Consider the following 15,323-nt stretch of genomic DNA (forward strand, 5'->3'; position numbering starts at 1 on the left):
AAGTAAATTATATACATATAGCATGGTTTCAAAGACAGTTTTAAATTGTGGTTTGGAACCTCCTTTGCTTAGTTCTGGCACTGCAACTGCAATTTCTCAAGCATGACATTTAATGCCTAGATATAAATCACTTGGCAGGCCTGAGTTTCCCCAAGAGTGTGGGCAAGAATTTTGTTGCACTGTATTTGATATTCAGTAGAATTTTTAGTGTAAACAATACCAGTAGAAGTGTTTTTTTGACTGATAAAGGGGTATCAGAGTACATTTCAACCAAATACAACAGGCTACTCCAATAATAATTCTTAACTATCTTAAAGCATCACAGATTTGTTCACAATCATTCCCTATAGACTCTCTCAGAATGAGATGTGGAATTAGAATACACTATGAACATATTATAATGGTGACCCTACATTTATGACTAGTCACATGCCTCAGCTTGCTGTGAAAAATCCAAAGAACTAGTTGATCTTGATCATTAAAGTCCCCATTGTAACATCCTAAAGTTATAAACCTTCTCCTATTGAAAGGGATAGAGTGGTTGAGAAGCTTAATTCACATTTAAGTGATGATTCATTCTCAGTTTACTGAAGGTTTGTTTTAGATTCATGAATTGGGTGTTCATGAAGATGAGAGATTATGACACCAGGAATGATACTCTATAACAGTTTAAGGAATTGAATACTTTTTCAAACATTACACAATTGGACTCGAGTCCTCTCTAATCAGACAACACAACAGATACATCCGGAGTTAAGATTCAACACTGTCACAATTTATGAAATGGGTTTCTTCCAATGATTCAACTTTTGATGACAACCAAATGTTAAATGAGGCAGGATGGTCAGTTCACACTCGGAGGCAGGACCTAGCCATGAGTTGTTTTGGGACTTAAAATTAATTCAAAGATTTACAAACTAGGTTACATTTTATTACACAGGTACACAGGTTATCAATTCTTCATCATTGTGATCTGGTTGTGGTATTAGTGTAAACGGATGACATTTGATCATAGATCTTACCCCCCTCCCACCCCAAAATTACATATGATTGCCTATATGAACTGTGACGTACCTGAACCTTTAAATTTCTCTGCTTTTTAAAATCTTACCAGTTGAATCACTTAATTTATACCAAATATCATCCCACCGTAATCAGGGAGTGGCTTCCATCCACAAATGTCAAGTTTCAGATTCCTTGAGTGGCTTGTGCCTACCTGGTCATCTACCTGCTTCAAGGTGCTCCTGCCCATCAGGATGCCAAGTCTGCTAATCAGACTGACTTCCAGACACAGACCCATCACAGCCTAAAGACACAAGCAAAGGTCGGCAGTGGGGTGTTGGAAGAGTGGCAGTAACTTGTTCCATGCTTGAAACTCCACCCCACAATTTGTAATCTTCCTGTTACTATAGAGACCTTGGAATTTCACCAGGATCCCTGATGACTGTTCTTCTGTTTACACCATTTTGATGCATCTCTAGCACTGCCTAGATTGATACCAACTACTGCAACATAGCACAAATGTGATCATTGATGTTAAATTTGGATTCTGCCCAAGCCACTCAGCTCCAAAACTCCTTACAGTCTTGGTTCAAACACAAACTACAGAGCGGAGTAACTATACTTTGCATCAAAACATCATTTTACAAAGTGTAACCCTAACAAAACTGGAGTAAAGAAAATCAGAGGAAATCTTTCCAACTGGAGCCATTGATAGCCCAAAGAAAGATGGTTGTGGTGGTTATAAGTCAGTCATCTGAGCTCCAAGACATCTGTGCAGGAGTTCGCAGGGTGATGTCCTGGGCCCATCAATGACCATCCCTCCATCATAAGGTCAGAAGTAGGAATGGTTGCTAATGATTGTGCAATGTTCAGCATTATGTACATCTCCTCAGATACTGAGGCAGTCTGTGTCTGAATGAAGCAAAACGTGGTCAACATTCAAAATTAGGCTGACATATGCAAGTAGCATTTATGCCAGATAAGTACCAGACAGGAAAGATGGAAGAGAATCCAATCATCTCTCAACATTTAATGCCATTCCTTTTGCTGAATCACCCAGTATCAACATTCCGAGGCTACCACTGACCAGAAGTTGAACTAAGCCAGCCATATAAGTACTATGGCTACAAGAGCAGGCCAGCAGCTAGAACTTCTGTGGTGAGTAACTTGTTTCCTGTCTCCCCAAAGCCTGTCCATCATCTACAAGACACAAAGCAGGCATTCTCCCCATTTGCCTGGATTTGTCTAGAAATTTAAGAAACTTGATACCATCCAAGGACAAAACTTCATTTGGCACAACATCCACCATCTTCAGCATTCATTCCCGTCGCCAACAATGCACATTGGCAGCAGTGTGCATCATCTGTAAGGTGAACAGCAGCAACTCAACAAAGCTCATTTGATAGAACCTTCCAAGCCCATGACCTCTACCATCTACAACTACAATGGAAGCGAATATATAGGAACACCGCCATCTACAGGTCCACTTCCCAACTTGGATCCATACCAACCTTCCTTCACTCTCACTAGGTCAAAATCCTCAAATGTCCTAACAGCACTGTGGGTAAGCCTAAATCCCAGGAATTATTGTGGTTCAAGAAGGCAACTCATCACCACCTTCTCAAGGGCAATTAGCGATGGACAATACAGTAAATGCTAGTCTAGCCAGTAACACTCACATTCTAACAGCAAATAATTTAAAAAAAGACTAAAGATCAAACATGGAACCTGTATGGTTTAAATAGCTTAATTTCACATTGTGTGGTGTCAAACAAATCATCAGGGTAGCTTTCTGGGGATTATTATAAACATAAACGTAAACCATTTAAAAACTATCATCAGAAATTGGGGATAACCGCAAGCTACTGACCTGTTTTGAATGGACAGTGATGAATACAGTCGGCAGTACTTTTTCAAGCGTGCAGTAATTTCAAATCACTCCAATATTTATTTAAAAATACCAGTTGAAGAAAAGTCTTTTGTGTTGGATTTCTGGGCTTTCAAATCTTAAAGCCTAAATTATATGCTTATCTGCAGTTCCAAGGCTACAATGCTTTCTTTAGAGTGTTTATGAAGTCTCTGTGTGATACATAATGACAAACTAAATGTTCTGGTGCCAGAAGTGATCTATCTGTTCAAGTACAACAGATCCCACTACTGACGAGGTTAAACAAAAATATGTCCTACAACCTAACCATTGTTACTTTGGGGAAAAATATATACAGCGATAAAAAACAATGTTGCACTTATCAAAGATTAAATAAACAATTTCACAAGGCAGTCTGGTAAGCTTAGTTTGGGAAATGAGCTTGAAGTTGATCAGAATTTTTAGCATTGGCCATCAGAGATATCTGGGGGTGGGGGGTGAAGGTGAGGAGTAGCTAGCGTGAACTCAGATGCTCATCTGAATGTATTTTAGGTCACTGAGAAAAAAGGAAAAGATCCAAATCAAGACCAGTACAAAGCACAATTAGACTGATCTTTTGTATCAGAAGAATGTATTATGAGGATAAGTTGGAAAAACTCAGATACTGCAATTTCAAGTGGAGGTTAATGAAAGTGAACCTGACAGATGTATACAGTATTGTAATAGAAATCTAAAGTATTACTTTAACTTTAGCAAGCACTAATTTGTGGAAAGTGTGATTGAAACCTTGTATGGTCTTTCAGGGTGGCACGATGGCACAGTGGTTAACACTACTGGCTCACAGCACAAGGGACCCCAGGTTCGATTCTAACCTCGGGTGACTGTCTGTGTGGAGTTTGCATGTTCTCCATGTCTGTGTGGGTTTCCGCTGGGTGCTTCGGTTTCCTCCCACAGTCCAAAGGTGTGCAGGCTAGGTGAATTAGCTGTGGTAAATGTGGGGTGATGGGGATGGGGCAGGGTAGGACGCTCTTTGGAGGTTCGGTGCAGACTCAATGGGCCAAATGGCGTCTACCTGCACTGTAGGGATTCTGTGGATTAGTGGAGGCAAGTACCTTAGAATCATTCAGTAACTGCCTAGATGGTGGATTAGGGTGATCCTCAGATTTTATGGCAGATTAAGCTGGATGGTTTGAAAAGCATTCCTTATCTGCAAATACTTCATATTTTTATGTTGTGTTTCAAAATGTGTTGAAAGAAATCTATTTATGTGGTCCTTCTCTGAGGGTTTTTTTAAGTATGCCTATTTCATACTTGCTGCCCCAACTCCACAAGCTATGGGCTGTGGGATTTTTGAGGTAAGTTGCTGTAGGCAGACAGGAAGAGTATAATATTGTACAACCGCAAAAATAAATTTTCATCCATTGACATTAATGGAATAAACATCACATTCTCAATGTGCAGAATTATTCAATACATGTACATGACAATATTTACATGGAAATCTGCCAGCAAACTCTAGCATAGCTAAATCCATAAATCAAAATGTTGCTGTCCATGATGCCCTTCTCCTCAAAAAGCTGCATATGGTCAGGTTACCTCATTCAGTTAGTGAAATAAATATGACAATGTGAATTTGCTGTATTTGTCTGTTAGATAATCACTAAACCTAGAAGTATATCGAGCTTGTCCATTCTCATGAAAGTACCCCTGTAACAATGTGATTAGACTTAATTACTGTCAAGTAAACTTTTTCTTGGCGCCAAAATATAAGCTAAGTGTTGAGTCTCATTCCTTAATATTTTAATTACGGTTGGATATTTAAAAAGTAAATTACTTTTTGTTTACTTTTCAATAGACATTTTTTTTAAAATCCTCTCTCCCATAATCTAACTTTTCTTTCTCCCTCCCCGTTTTGCAGTATATACCTGACTATATGTTGCATTTCACATTTAACTGATTTGCATTGCTCCACTCATTGACAATGATGGAAGCTGATTAAGGAAACAATGTGTTTGCTCTGGTCCCAGTAACCCTGTGGAGAGTGTCGCATTGCTTTCATACCTGGCTAACAGCAGCATTGAGAATTTATGTGCAAGTGTAATGGCTGCTGATCATAAAATTTGACTTTATAATTGCCCTCTCTCAATCTCCAGCTTATGAATATAAAGACATGTGAGTTATTCCACCTGGTGACTGAACAGAAATCCTGAGAACTAGATAGTACGGGTCATTTCCTATTGTTGAATATATAGCTGGTAGCTATTATGGAGATAAAAAGTATTAATTAAATTGATAGGTATTATGTAAGATGGACAGAAACCGATCCTAAAATCAATTGTTCAATTGATATCTGATGTAAACTCATCTCAGAATTACTTTGAACTGATGTACCAATCTCTGATGTAGTTTTTACTTGTAGCTAAAGACAAAATGAAATTGAAAACTGAAGAGAAGATTGCTTTAACAATTCTCAGTCGCTCCAAAAGTCAACACTTTCTCTAGAGCAATCAACATTGAATCTTTACAACATGCTACAAGGAAACAAAACCATAAAATTTCCCTCATCCCTAATAGATAATGCATTTGCTAACAAACCTTAATTTTCCTATCATCTATTTGCTGCTGTTCTTAAGCAAAATACATCCCACTTAAAATTAGTTTATATATTCAGCAGGAAAGCTGATATTAAGCAGGATTTTATCTTCAGGGATTTGTAATTTCCTTATCCTCATGAAAGCAGAGGTTGGCACAATGCCTAGCCTCCTTTCTGCTATCTGACTTTGCTGGCATATTTACAAAATACTGTGTAGGGATGTGTCTCAAGGGCATTATAATCATAAGTCAAAACAGACTAATTTAACTCATTGATACAGTCACATTTAGGGCACCGTGTATTTAAAGGGATATTGATGTATGTGTGAAAGATCTGAAAAAAAAGCGATTCTATGACTTAAATTCTTAAGTTATATGGAAGCTGATCAAAGTAAGCTTGCTCTTTTTGTATAAAATGGTATAATGACGGATCTTAATATGCGGGGATAAAAATAATGTAAATGAAAGGAAAGTTAAATTGAGTGTAGTGCTTGAAGGTGAGAGTATAGAAGTAGCATGTTCAAACATGGAATTGAAGTTGAAAAAAGTGCCTGCAGAAAAGTAGACAGATGAAATACCCGCTAGTCAAAAGAAGTTAATGCAACATTAATTAAACCTTTGAAAAAGGAGCTGGACAAATATTTAGTTAAGAATGAAATTGGTTGCAAGGAAAATATTTTACGCATTACGTTTCTTGAAACCATGGGATTATTGTCCATAGAATGTACTTGGTTATTTGCATATGTTAGTCAAAGCTACAGTGGAAAGAGTAAATTTACTTCCAAAAGTCCCTGAATTGGGGAGGTAATATTCAGTCAAAGCCCTCCCTCTTCTTCATTATCCAATGAAGAGAATATACCCATGAAAATGATGGATGTGTACAAGAGAATATAAAACTGTGATGGTCGCATGATTAAATACCCTGTGCAGTGTAACCGCACAAAAATATGGAGAAATTTATACAGCAGTGACAAAACTGTTTGAGGGAGATTGAGTAGTGGAAAACTGTTTAAAAATTATTGTTATCATTATGACTAGAGTTATTCTTGTCAGGGCCTATTTTATTGGGGTTTCAGGTCTTTGATTGATTGTAATGGAGACCACTGGAAGGAGAGCAAGAATACCTTACAATGAGCGATATACTGCATGTATTGGTGAATATGGGACTGTGCTACAAAGTTTTAAACTCTGTGGTCAAGTCAGAACAGAGCAAAGATCAGGAGGGTATTAGATACACAAATCCCTTAATGACTTCATATGGGAGCGGTGAACCATTGCCAATACACTCAACCATTCTTGAATGATAAATAGAACTGAAAATTAAAGGAATTCTCTATTGGCTGTGCTCTGCGATCTCTATGTAGCTGTCTTTTTGTGTCAGCTCTCAAATCAAGCCCATAGTTTGAGGAGAAGAAAATGGTTATTTGCTCTCCATTCAAAGCACTACAGTTACCCTCCCTGTTCTTATAGATATTTAGAAAGAGACTGTTTGGATTTCAATGCAAACTGAGATTTTACTCTGCAGTCATAGTGACAAGAGTAATTTCCTTTTGATAGAAGTCAGAGCATGATTCAGTTGCTAGCAGGGCACAACCTTCAAATTCAGCAAGACAAAGACAACATAAGAAAACAAAGAGCCATTTCAAGAGCTCAACAACTTAAATCAAACAAACCTCAAGAATGAAGCGATAACTATGATAAGTCCTAGCTCCGTAGTATTGCTATAGTGATGAGCAAAGACGGTAACTACAAAACATCCCAGAAGTTAACTCTTACGTATCTTCAAAGAAATTGGATGTGCTAAAATCTAATATATCTTCCATTTACTCTGACAGCTTGGAAATCGCTCACACAAAGTGATACTTATTTGCTGGCTGATCTGCCTAGATAGTTATTCATTGAACCAAAGAAACCAGTTCCCAATGCCAGTGTCTGCTAAGTTAGCTCTAAGCAACAGAGATAGTACAGGAAATGCAATTGGACCTGATGGTCTCATATTGCTTGTGGAAATGATCCGTTTATTATGGTTATTATTTATTCATGCCTGCTGGATGTGTACAGGTGTGATTACTGGAGAAACACAAGACCAAACTCAGCTGTTCAATAGCCAACTAACACTCAAATATAAGGAATTATCATTGAAGGTGGTAGCATGGGAGACAATAACTTCAGGAAACAGTCAGAAAAATTGAACAAAAACAAACTTGAGTTACTAAGATAACTCATTCTTGGATCATTAGCAATAGGGCGTTTTTCCAAAGATGTGGTTTGTCCTATATCCAGGTGATTGATGATGTATGAGAATTGGCAACCACTATATGCTGCTTTGGTGTATAATACATTGCACGTTACAAGTCCCCTCATTCGGGAACTGGGGCTGTGGCAATATTGTCTTTCTTTCAAAAGTCAGGTGAGGATCTAACCTGCAATACAGTATTTGTCAATTTGATGAACAAATTAAATCAGCAAGAAAAGAGACAACTTTATATTAAGGAGTACATCATCAAAGACTAAATGCTTTCTTTCCAATCGTCTTAATTATAATACCCATTCCAAACAAGTGAGTAGCATGTAAGTTGCCATTCAAATGCACGGAGTACATTGTGAAGAGGCATCCTAATCTGACAAGAATTCAAGACCACAGTCTGTCAAGTGCACAGTTTGAGTGGGTTTACTGCCTCCCCAGTGGTGGGCTGGAAGGTTTGTATAATTGGATTGGATGGAGCAGGGTGGAGATCTTATTGCCTTCCTGACTCCATTAAGTCTGGGACAGGGATTGTTGTGGTTGGTCTTTCTGTCCCAAAACCAACTGAAATCCTTATGTCCAAGTAATAACCAATTAAGGACTTTGTACCAGGTATATCCTTGCTAGTGCCCTGGCCTTGGGGGCTGTCTGCCTGATTGGGCATGCTGTGCCCTAAACAGGGCCCTCTCAATGGGAAGTACTGCCATGTGCCTCCACTGGCCTAAACAACTCCCTCGAGCTCCACGCCTCCCTCTTGCTGTGACATGTCTGACTGGCTTCTGTGAGCCCAGTGCACTACATTCTTGTTGGGTCCCCATCTATTGGCTGCAGTCCCAGAGACTGAACAGCTATCGAGTATCTGATTTCCCTCACTTTACAAAAGTGGAAGCTTTACCTTGAAAACTATGGGGACCTGGAAGGCACTTCACAGACTTCACGAGAGGCATTTAATCCCATCAGGGCTCCTGGAGCCCTTTCTGTTCAGGTTGCCAATTCACTGACATGACGGAATGGCGAAACAAAAAGTAGGCCTAACAGTGATTCATGTTTAATATTACGTATATGACCTGATTGGCCTGGCAGTTAGAAGGCCAATCTTCTTCAACATTCTAACGGCTTGTTAAGTCAGACAGGAAATGTGCTGTTCCTGCTACAACATGACTTTTCTGCTCTCTGGTCACTCCAATATGCTCTGATATTTCTTCAGTGCTGGCCTCCTTCTCAGAAGGAGGCTGCATACAAATCAGAGGAAGAATACTCAGAGATAGTAAGAACTGCTGATGCTGGAATCAGAGATAACATAGTGTGGAGCTGGAGGAACACAGCAGGCCAGGCAGTATCAGAGGAGCAGAAGAGCTGACATTTCGGGTCAGGACCCTTCTTCAGAAAAATGAAAAAAAATTTCTGAAGAAATCAGCTTTCCTGCTCCTCTGATGCTGCCTGGCCTGCTGTGTTCCCCCAGCTCCACGCTGTTAGGGGAAGAATACGGATTACTGCTATAGGCCTGAAGAAGTCATGACAATGGGTTGTCTAGTGTTGGTCAGTGGCAGCGGGCAGAACTTCAGCACTTGAGATCCTCTTGGGTTCTTGGAGAGAAAGAAGTTCCAGCTCTTTCTTGTCAATTTCTGCCAATCTGCAGTTTCTCAGATCTCTGACCAAAACTGAGCTGTGAGAAACTCATAATAGCTAGTTGCTCAGTGTGGTCTCCAGATAGGCTAGGTTAGCTAGCTTACAGAGTGCTTAACGAAGCAGGTACATTGTCATATCACTTCCACCCTATTAAAATAGAATTGTAATGGTTACCCTCTCGCCAGAAGTAGCCATCCAAGAAACTCCCAGAAATTCAGGGACATTAGAAAGGGGATTGAAGCTGTGATCAGGATGTTATTTCTGGAATCTGGAACCCGACAGTGGAACCATTTCCAGGGCTCAGCTCACAACTGAGAGTGAAATAGCCAAACAAAGCCTTAACTTACACCAGCATCAACAGCCCATTAGCTGGATGGTGGGCCAGGTGGGATCCAATTCACACCAGTGGGTGCAGAATTGAAGCAAGTGTGAGCTTGATCTACAGGCATCATGGCAGCCATCACTGTGGCAAGCCTCAGCTCACCAGGAGAGGCAGAGACTTGAAACATGGGGCACAGCTGGTCCCAGCTGTAGCTACTGGTGTGCTGCTGAAGGTAGTGAAAGAGAGGCGAGCGATCTTGTTTTGGGAATGTTTCACGAGCAGGCTACTCAGCAAAACAAAGGGGGCCTGGCTTGAGGTGGCAGCAATTGTCACTCATTGAAGTGCCATCCTGAGGGTCTTGGTGCAGTGACATAAAAGCTTGAACTAACTTCTTCTGTTTGGAAAAGTGAGTACAATGCTAGAGCCAGATGACAGTGCTCTAGGTTTGCAGCTAACAGGAGATTCACCAACTGATCAGTCTTAAGGTGCACTGTGGGAATACAGTTTCCCAGGTTCAGATCACTGAACCAGAATGCACACATTCCCAGAAGGAAAACCCAACAGAATTGGTGAATGAGGCATACTAAACTAACAGAAATCAAATGGAGAATCAGTAGGATCATTACATTCATTATTTTTAAGTATCACTTCTTTCTTAACTCGTCTTTCCTTCTGGGCTGTTGAAGATCTGGCAACACTGATACATGAAATCTCTTACTGAAATGTGCTGTTGGCATTGGTCAGAGAAGTCAGCATTGTCTTATCGCTCTCTATTGTCTTTGCAGGAGGAGACCAGGGTTTGGATTAAGGTTGGGGGACAGACATGCACAGGAGTGAGAGTGCCTCAGCTCACCATCCTCACAGTCACTGATGGTAATCAATGTTACCAGGCTGTCCTGCATGACAGCTGCTGGAGAGCGAGAGCGAGCAAGAGCCAGCGAGCGAAAGCAAAAGTGAGTGAGAGAGACAGAGCGAGAGAGAGAGAGAAGAGAGCGAGCAAGACAGAGAGACCAAGGAAGAGAGAAAGTGAGAGATGGGAATACCTAGAGAAGAGGGTGAAAAGATATCGAGATTGTTAGGTGAGGGGGGTAGGTGCCTTCCTCCCTGCCTGACATCACACTAATGCCTCAACTGAACAAGGAAACATCCTTACTGCAGAGGCTGTGTCTGTCACAGTAAAGTTTACCCAACCTCTTTGTCTCTCCCACAGGATCAGTTGTGGAGGAGGATCATGGAAGGGTCACAGCATCACTGAACATCTCTTAAAAAGCTGAAACACTGTCTCATTATATGAGCATACACTCCACCAGTACAGATACACTCAAACTGGTGGGCCCTTGCACATGGTGGGGAAGAGTGGCAATGGGTGGTCAGCAGGAGATGAGCGAGGCAGAGGCAGCAGTGGGATGTCTTTCTCAGAAAATGAAAGAAAGTTCGAGCCTGGCTTTGCCTGCTGGTGGTACAGAGTCTCAACAGTCAGGAGAAACAAGCTCCACTTAGATCAGCAGCAAAGAGGGCGAGGGAGCAACCCCTCCTGGAACCCACCATCATCATTGACCTCCTTGACCACTCTGACAGGGAACAACAGTGCAGCATAGACATGTAATGAAAGCTTATCGTGTATTGATATCAGTGCAGAAATCTCTGGAAGCATCTACTGTGGCATCTCCGTGATAAGAAACTGCCAGTGGTACATCAGCCACAAGCCAAAACAAGTAAACACGCTGCTTCCACCTTAACTGTAGCCGCAGGGAGTACTGCATTTTTTTTTCTTATTCATTAACGGGATGAGGGTGTCGCTGGCTAGGCAGCATTTATTGCCCAGAGGGCAGTTAATAGTCAACAACATTGCTGTAGGCTTGGAGTCACATGTAGGCCAGACCAGATGAGGATGGCAGTTTTCCTTCTCTACCTTAGATCTGGCCAAGAGTGAAGGCCACCATCTCAGCTAGAGCACAGTGTGGTTTATTGCATTTAATTCACTTGAAAAGATGTACTTGTAATTTGTAATCGTACTGCAGCTGTTTGATAGCTTAGACGCCTATTTGTAACAAAATGGCATGTGGTGGCCATCTTTACTTTGATTAGAGTACTCAGCAGTGTAAATCTCATGTGAAATGGTAACAATTTGCTGGGATATTTGGAAATTAAATTGAAATCATTGGAAAGCCTTTCTAAAGTTATGGCTGAAGACAGCGAGAGCACCAACCTAGAAAGACGGCAGGGATAAGAGGGCAGGGATAAAAGTGCATGGCTCCGAAGTGACAGCTTGACTGGTGACTTCTGACTATTCTTGTGCTGCTTTAAAAGAATGTCACAGGAGAATGGGGTAAGGCAAAGAAAAGATGGAGCATGGCTTGATTCAAGACGCTGAGAAAATGTCAAAACTCCGCAGAGTTTGACCTGCATGTCTTGCTGGCTGAAACAGTATATAGGAAACCTGCCAAAAATGTTATTCATTGAGCGAAATGGAAATGGCACTGACTTACAACTCTCTCACCCCCAAGACTACACACTGGTGCCAGAGAAAACTCGATGACCTGACCACAGCAGGCAAGGGCATTCATCTGCCACTCTCTGTTTTCTTCGTTTGGCACCTTAGTCACCAGGGCACCCTTCACAGTCTAAAGATTACTGTTGAAAAATCAACCCTTCATATTGCACTCCATTCAAGTCGATTTCTGATCTTACTGCATGACCCCCTGCATTTTCCTTTAAACAATTACTTGTGCCCACAATATGAAAATGTCTTCCCTTTCACCAGGGTGTTAAAAACTACACCTTTTCAATCAGCACTGTTTGGTGCACGGTCCTCAATTGCTTGCCTTCACATCATTTACATGTTGGAAGTGAAATGGCACAGTTCAAAAAATAAGGGGTCTCCAAGACAGAGATGAGGGCCCATTTATTTCCTCCGAGGGAGGAATTCTTTTTCTACAGAAATCAGTGGAGATTGGATCATTGACTATGTTCAAGGCGCTGTTTAACAAGGGAGTTAAGGGTCATGGAGAGCTGGTAGAAAGTAGTGTTAAGACTACAAGGTAAGCCAATGATCTTAATCTATGGTGAAGGAGGCTTGATGAACTGAATTGGCTACTCCTGCTCCTATTTTTGATCATTTTATGTTTCTGTCCCTTTTCTCTACCAAGGAATGGTTCCCCCGTTGTAATGTACTGAAACTGAACTGAAAACAGCACAGAATTGTGCAATGCACTTACAGTTCGAATGGCTGTCCTGCAGGTGTATGCTCAACTTCATAGCCTGCTTGCCTTAGGACATCAATCACTGTATTGTTCCCAAGGAAATGACCTACAAGAAAAGATACAATTCGTGTTTATAACGCTGCTGTTAGAGTCATCAAAACACCTCATCACACAGGATCAATTTCTGTACCTTGATAACATCAGTTTTCACAATTTGCACGAAGATTCATTATTCATAAAATATTATCATTATCCTGGCAGCATTTCAAAATGCTACTGTAAGATTGCTTTGCCTGTTTATATTGAGTTACACAGTGTTGAAAGCAATAAGAGACCACATTTCCACATTTAAAGTTAAACATGTCAATGAACAGAACCACTAATATTAATTGCTTAAGGATTACTGTAATGTCAAGTCATAGGTAGGACTAATAGAACCTCTTGTCTTAGTACACACTCATCCAATTCATCATAGGTGGAAGAGATTCTTTGAAAGTCAGTACTGTGTTTTAAGTAAGGTCAAAAGCTTTGTTTTGCAGTAACTTGTATGGCATTAATTGGATGCTAAAGTTCTGAAACAAAGTACACCTATTGAAATACATTTTAATTTGTTCTGGTGTCAGATCACACCCTAACATTTGAACTTTAACTTACAGCACTGGTTTGAAGCAGAACCATGTTTCCACTGCAAATTCTATATCCGTACTCAGATTTAAAATTAGCAATTCAGAAATATGAGAACTTTATCATATCAGTTAAAACAATTTATTTTTTTTTAAAATGCAAGAGTAATGGGTCTAGATATTCCTTCAAAAGAGTTCCATGCTGCTTCCACTTAAAGTCTTGTACCAGCCAGCTGCCTCTAAAATGTCCTCGGTCTGCCTATAACTGCAGGTGTTCTGGTTTCTGTACTAGTTCAAGCAGCTGAACTACATGGGAAACTTTGCATCCTTTGCAAAGTCAGTTCACCTTGCACCCTTTAACAGCAGACTGGGGACAACAGGTAACAGAGGAAAAAAGTATGTTACTTCACTGGATAATTTTAGGAATGTTTCTATTGAACTTGAACATGACAATGACACTCAGGCACAGCAACAAGCCAAAAGTGACATATAGAGACCTTCAAAAGGCTTCTGGAACAAATCTGCATTTATTTAGCATCTTTTGCAACATTAGGATAACGCAATATACTTTACGTCCAACAATGTAATTTTTATAGTTTTAGCCAGTTTATGATGTAGGGTAATGCGGCAGTCTTTTTATGCATGGCAAGGTCCCATAAGTAGCAATGCAATAAAAACATTATTGATATGTTTTGTGATGGATATTGGCCAGGAACTCCCCTATTTTCTTTGAGTAGTATCATAGGGTTGTTTATATCTCCCCAAGTTAGCAAGCAAGGCTTTGGTTTAACTCTGATTTGAAATGTCCCATCCCATCCCACTGCTCTGAAATACCAGGCTGGACTATGTGCTCAAGAGTGTGACTTAAGAACAAATGACTGTCTGACTCAGAAGCAACAGTGCTACCAGATGAGTTGCAGCTGACAACTGGAATCTACAGAAGGCAGGCCAAACAGATTCTTCGGTGTAAGGTCACCTTATGGGAGACACTGTCTGCCGAGTCCCTCAGTCCCAGAAACATCCCACAAGAAGCTGCTCATCCTTAGGACAGGAAAGCTAACACACTGTACACTCCTTGGCCACTCTAGGTACCGACTTACTCTTCACCCTAAAAAGCTGCATTTGTAAGAATTATTCCTTCATATTAATCTCTGGGTTAAAAGCCACTCAAATTCAGCATCCTGCGCCACCTATCTCCTCTTCAACTCATCCCAGAGTAATTACTGACATGCATCTAAATAGCTTCTCCAAAAGCTTCACGTCCATACTTCTTTTACCCCCTCTCACCTACGACTTGGTACACTCAGCAGCTAACTTGAAACTCGTTCGCTCCTTCTTGCAGGGAGAATTAGCACACAATGCCTGATACAAGCAGGACATTTGAGGAACGTTTCTCAACCTTTAGTATCTCAAGGACAAGACTGTGGAACTCTGAGGAAAGTTTCAGTTCTTGTTATTGGTGATGGCAACATCAATAGCATCTTGTAGGCATCATTATTGAATGAATACCTATACCACCACAACGGCATAGCTGTTAAACACCAACTAACCAATACCTTCTAACCCTTGCTCAGTCTCCCTAATCCTGAGGTGGAAAATGCATCTCTATTCTATCCTTCTTTACTGTGGATCCATCACAGCAACATGTGGTATTTGGGAAGGAAGATAAAAGAATGAGTACCCTATAACCTAGGAGTCAGAACTGCATGAAACTGACCACTACTCAGGCAGCAATACATACCAGACCTGTAGCTAATCCTCCTTAGCACCAGAGCAGTGGATCGAAAAAGCACAACAGTAGACAGTTATCTCCTTCCCATGAGTCTTCTGTACTGCATAA

General features: G+C 40.7%; 1 protein-coding gene across 1 annotated transcript in view; it reads right to left on the bottom strand.

Moving 5' to 3' along the window:
• Positions 1 to 15,323, bottom strand: part of LOC109929784 (metalloprotease TIKI2-like) — a 357,327-nt gene that overhangs the window by 38,798 nt on the left and 303,206 nt on the right. The window contains exon 5 of the mRNA XM_048602404.1: positions 12,876 to 12,966. Within this exon, the coding sequence (XP_048458361.1) occupies positions 12,876 to 12,966 (91 nt within the window). The remainder of the gene's footprint in view (positions 1 to 12,875; positions 12,967 to 15,323) is intronic.

This window comes from Rhincodon typus, chromosome 10 (assembly GCF_021869965.1).
Source record: "Rhincodon typus isolate 14 chromosome 10, sRhiTyp1.1, whole genome shotgun sequence".
Classification (NCBI taxonomy): domain Eukaryota; kingdom Metazoa; phylum Chordata; class Chondrichthyes; order Orectolobiformes; family Rhincodontidae; genus Rhincodon; species Rhincodon typus.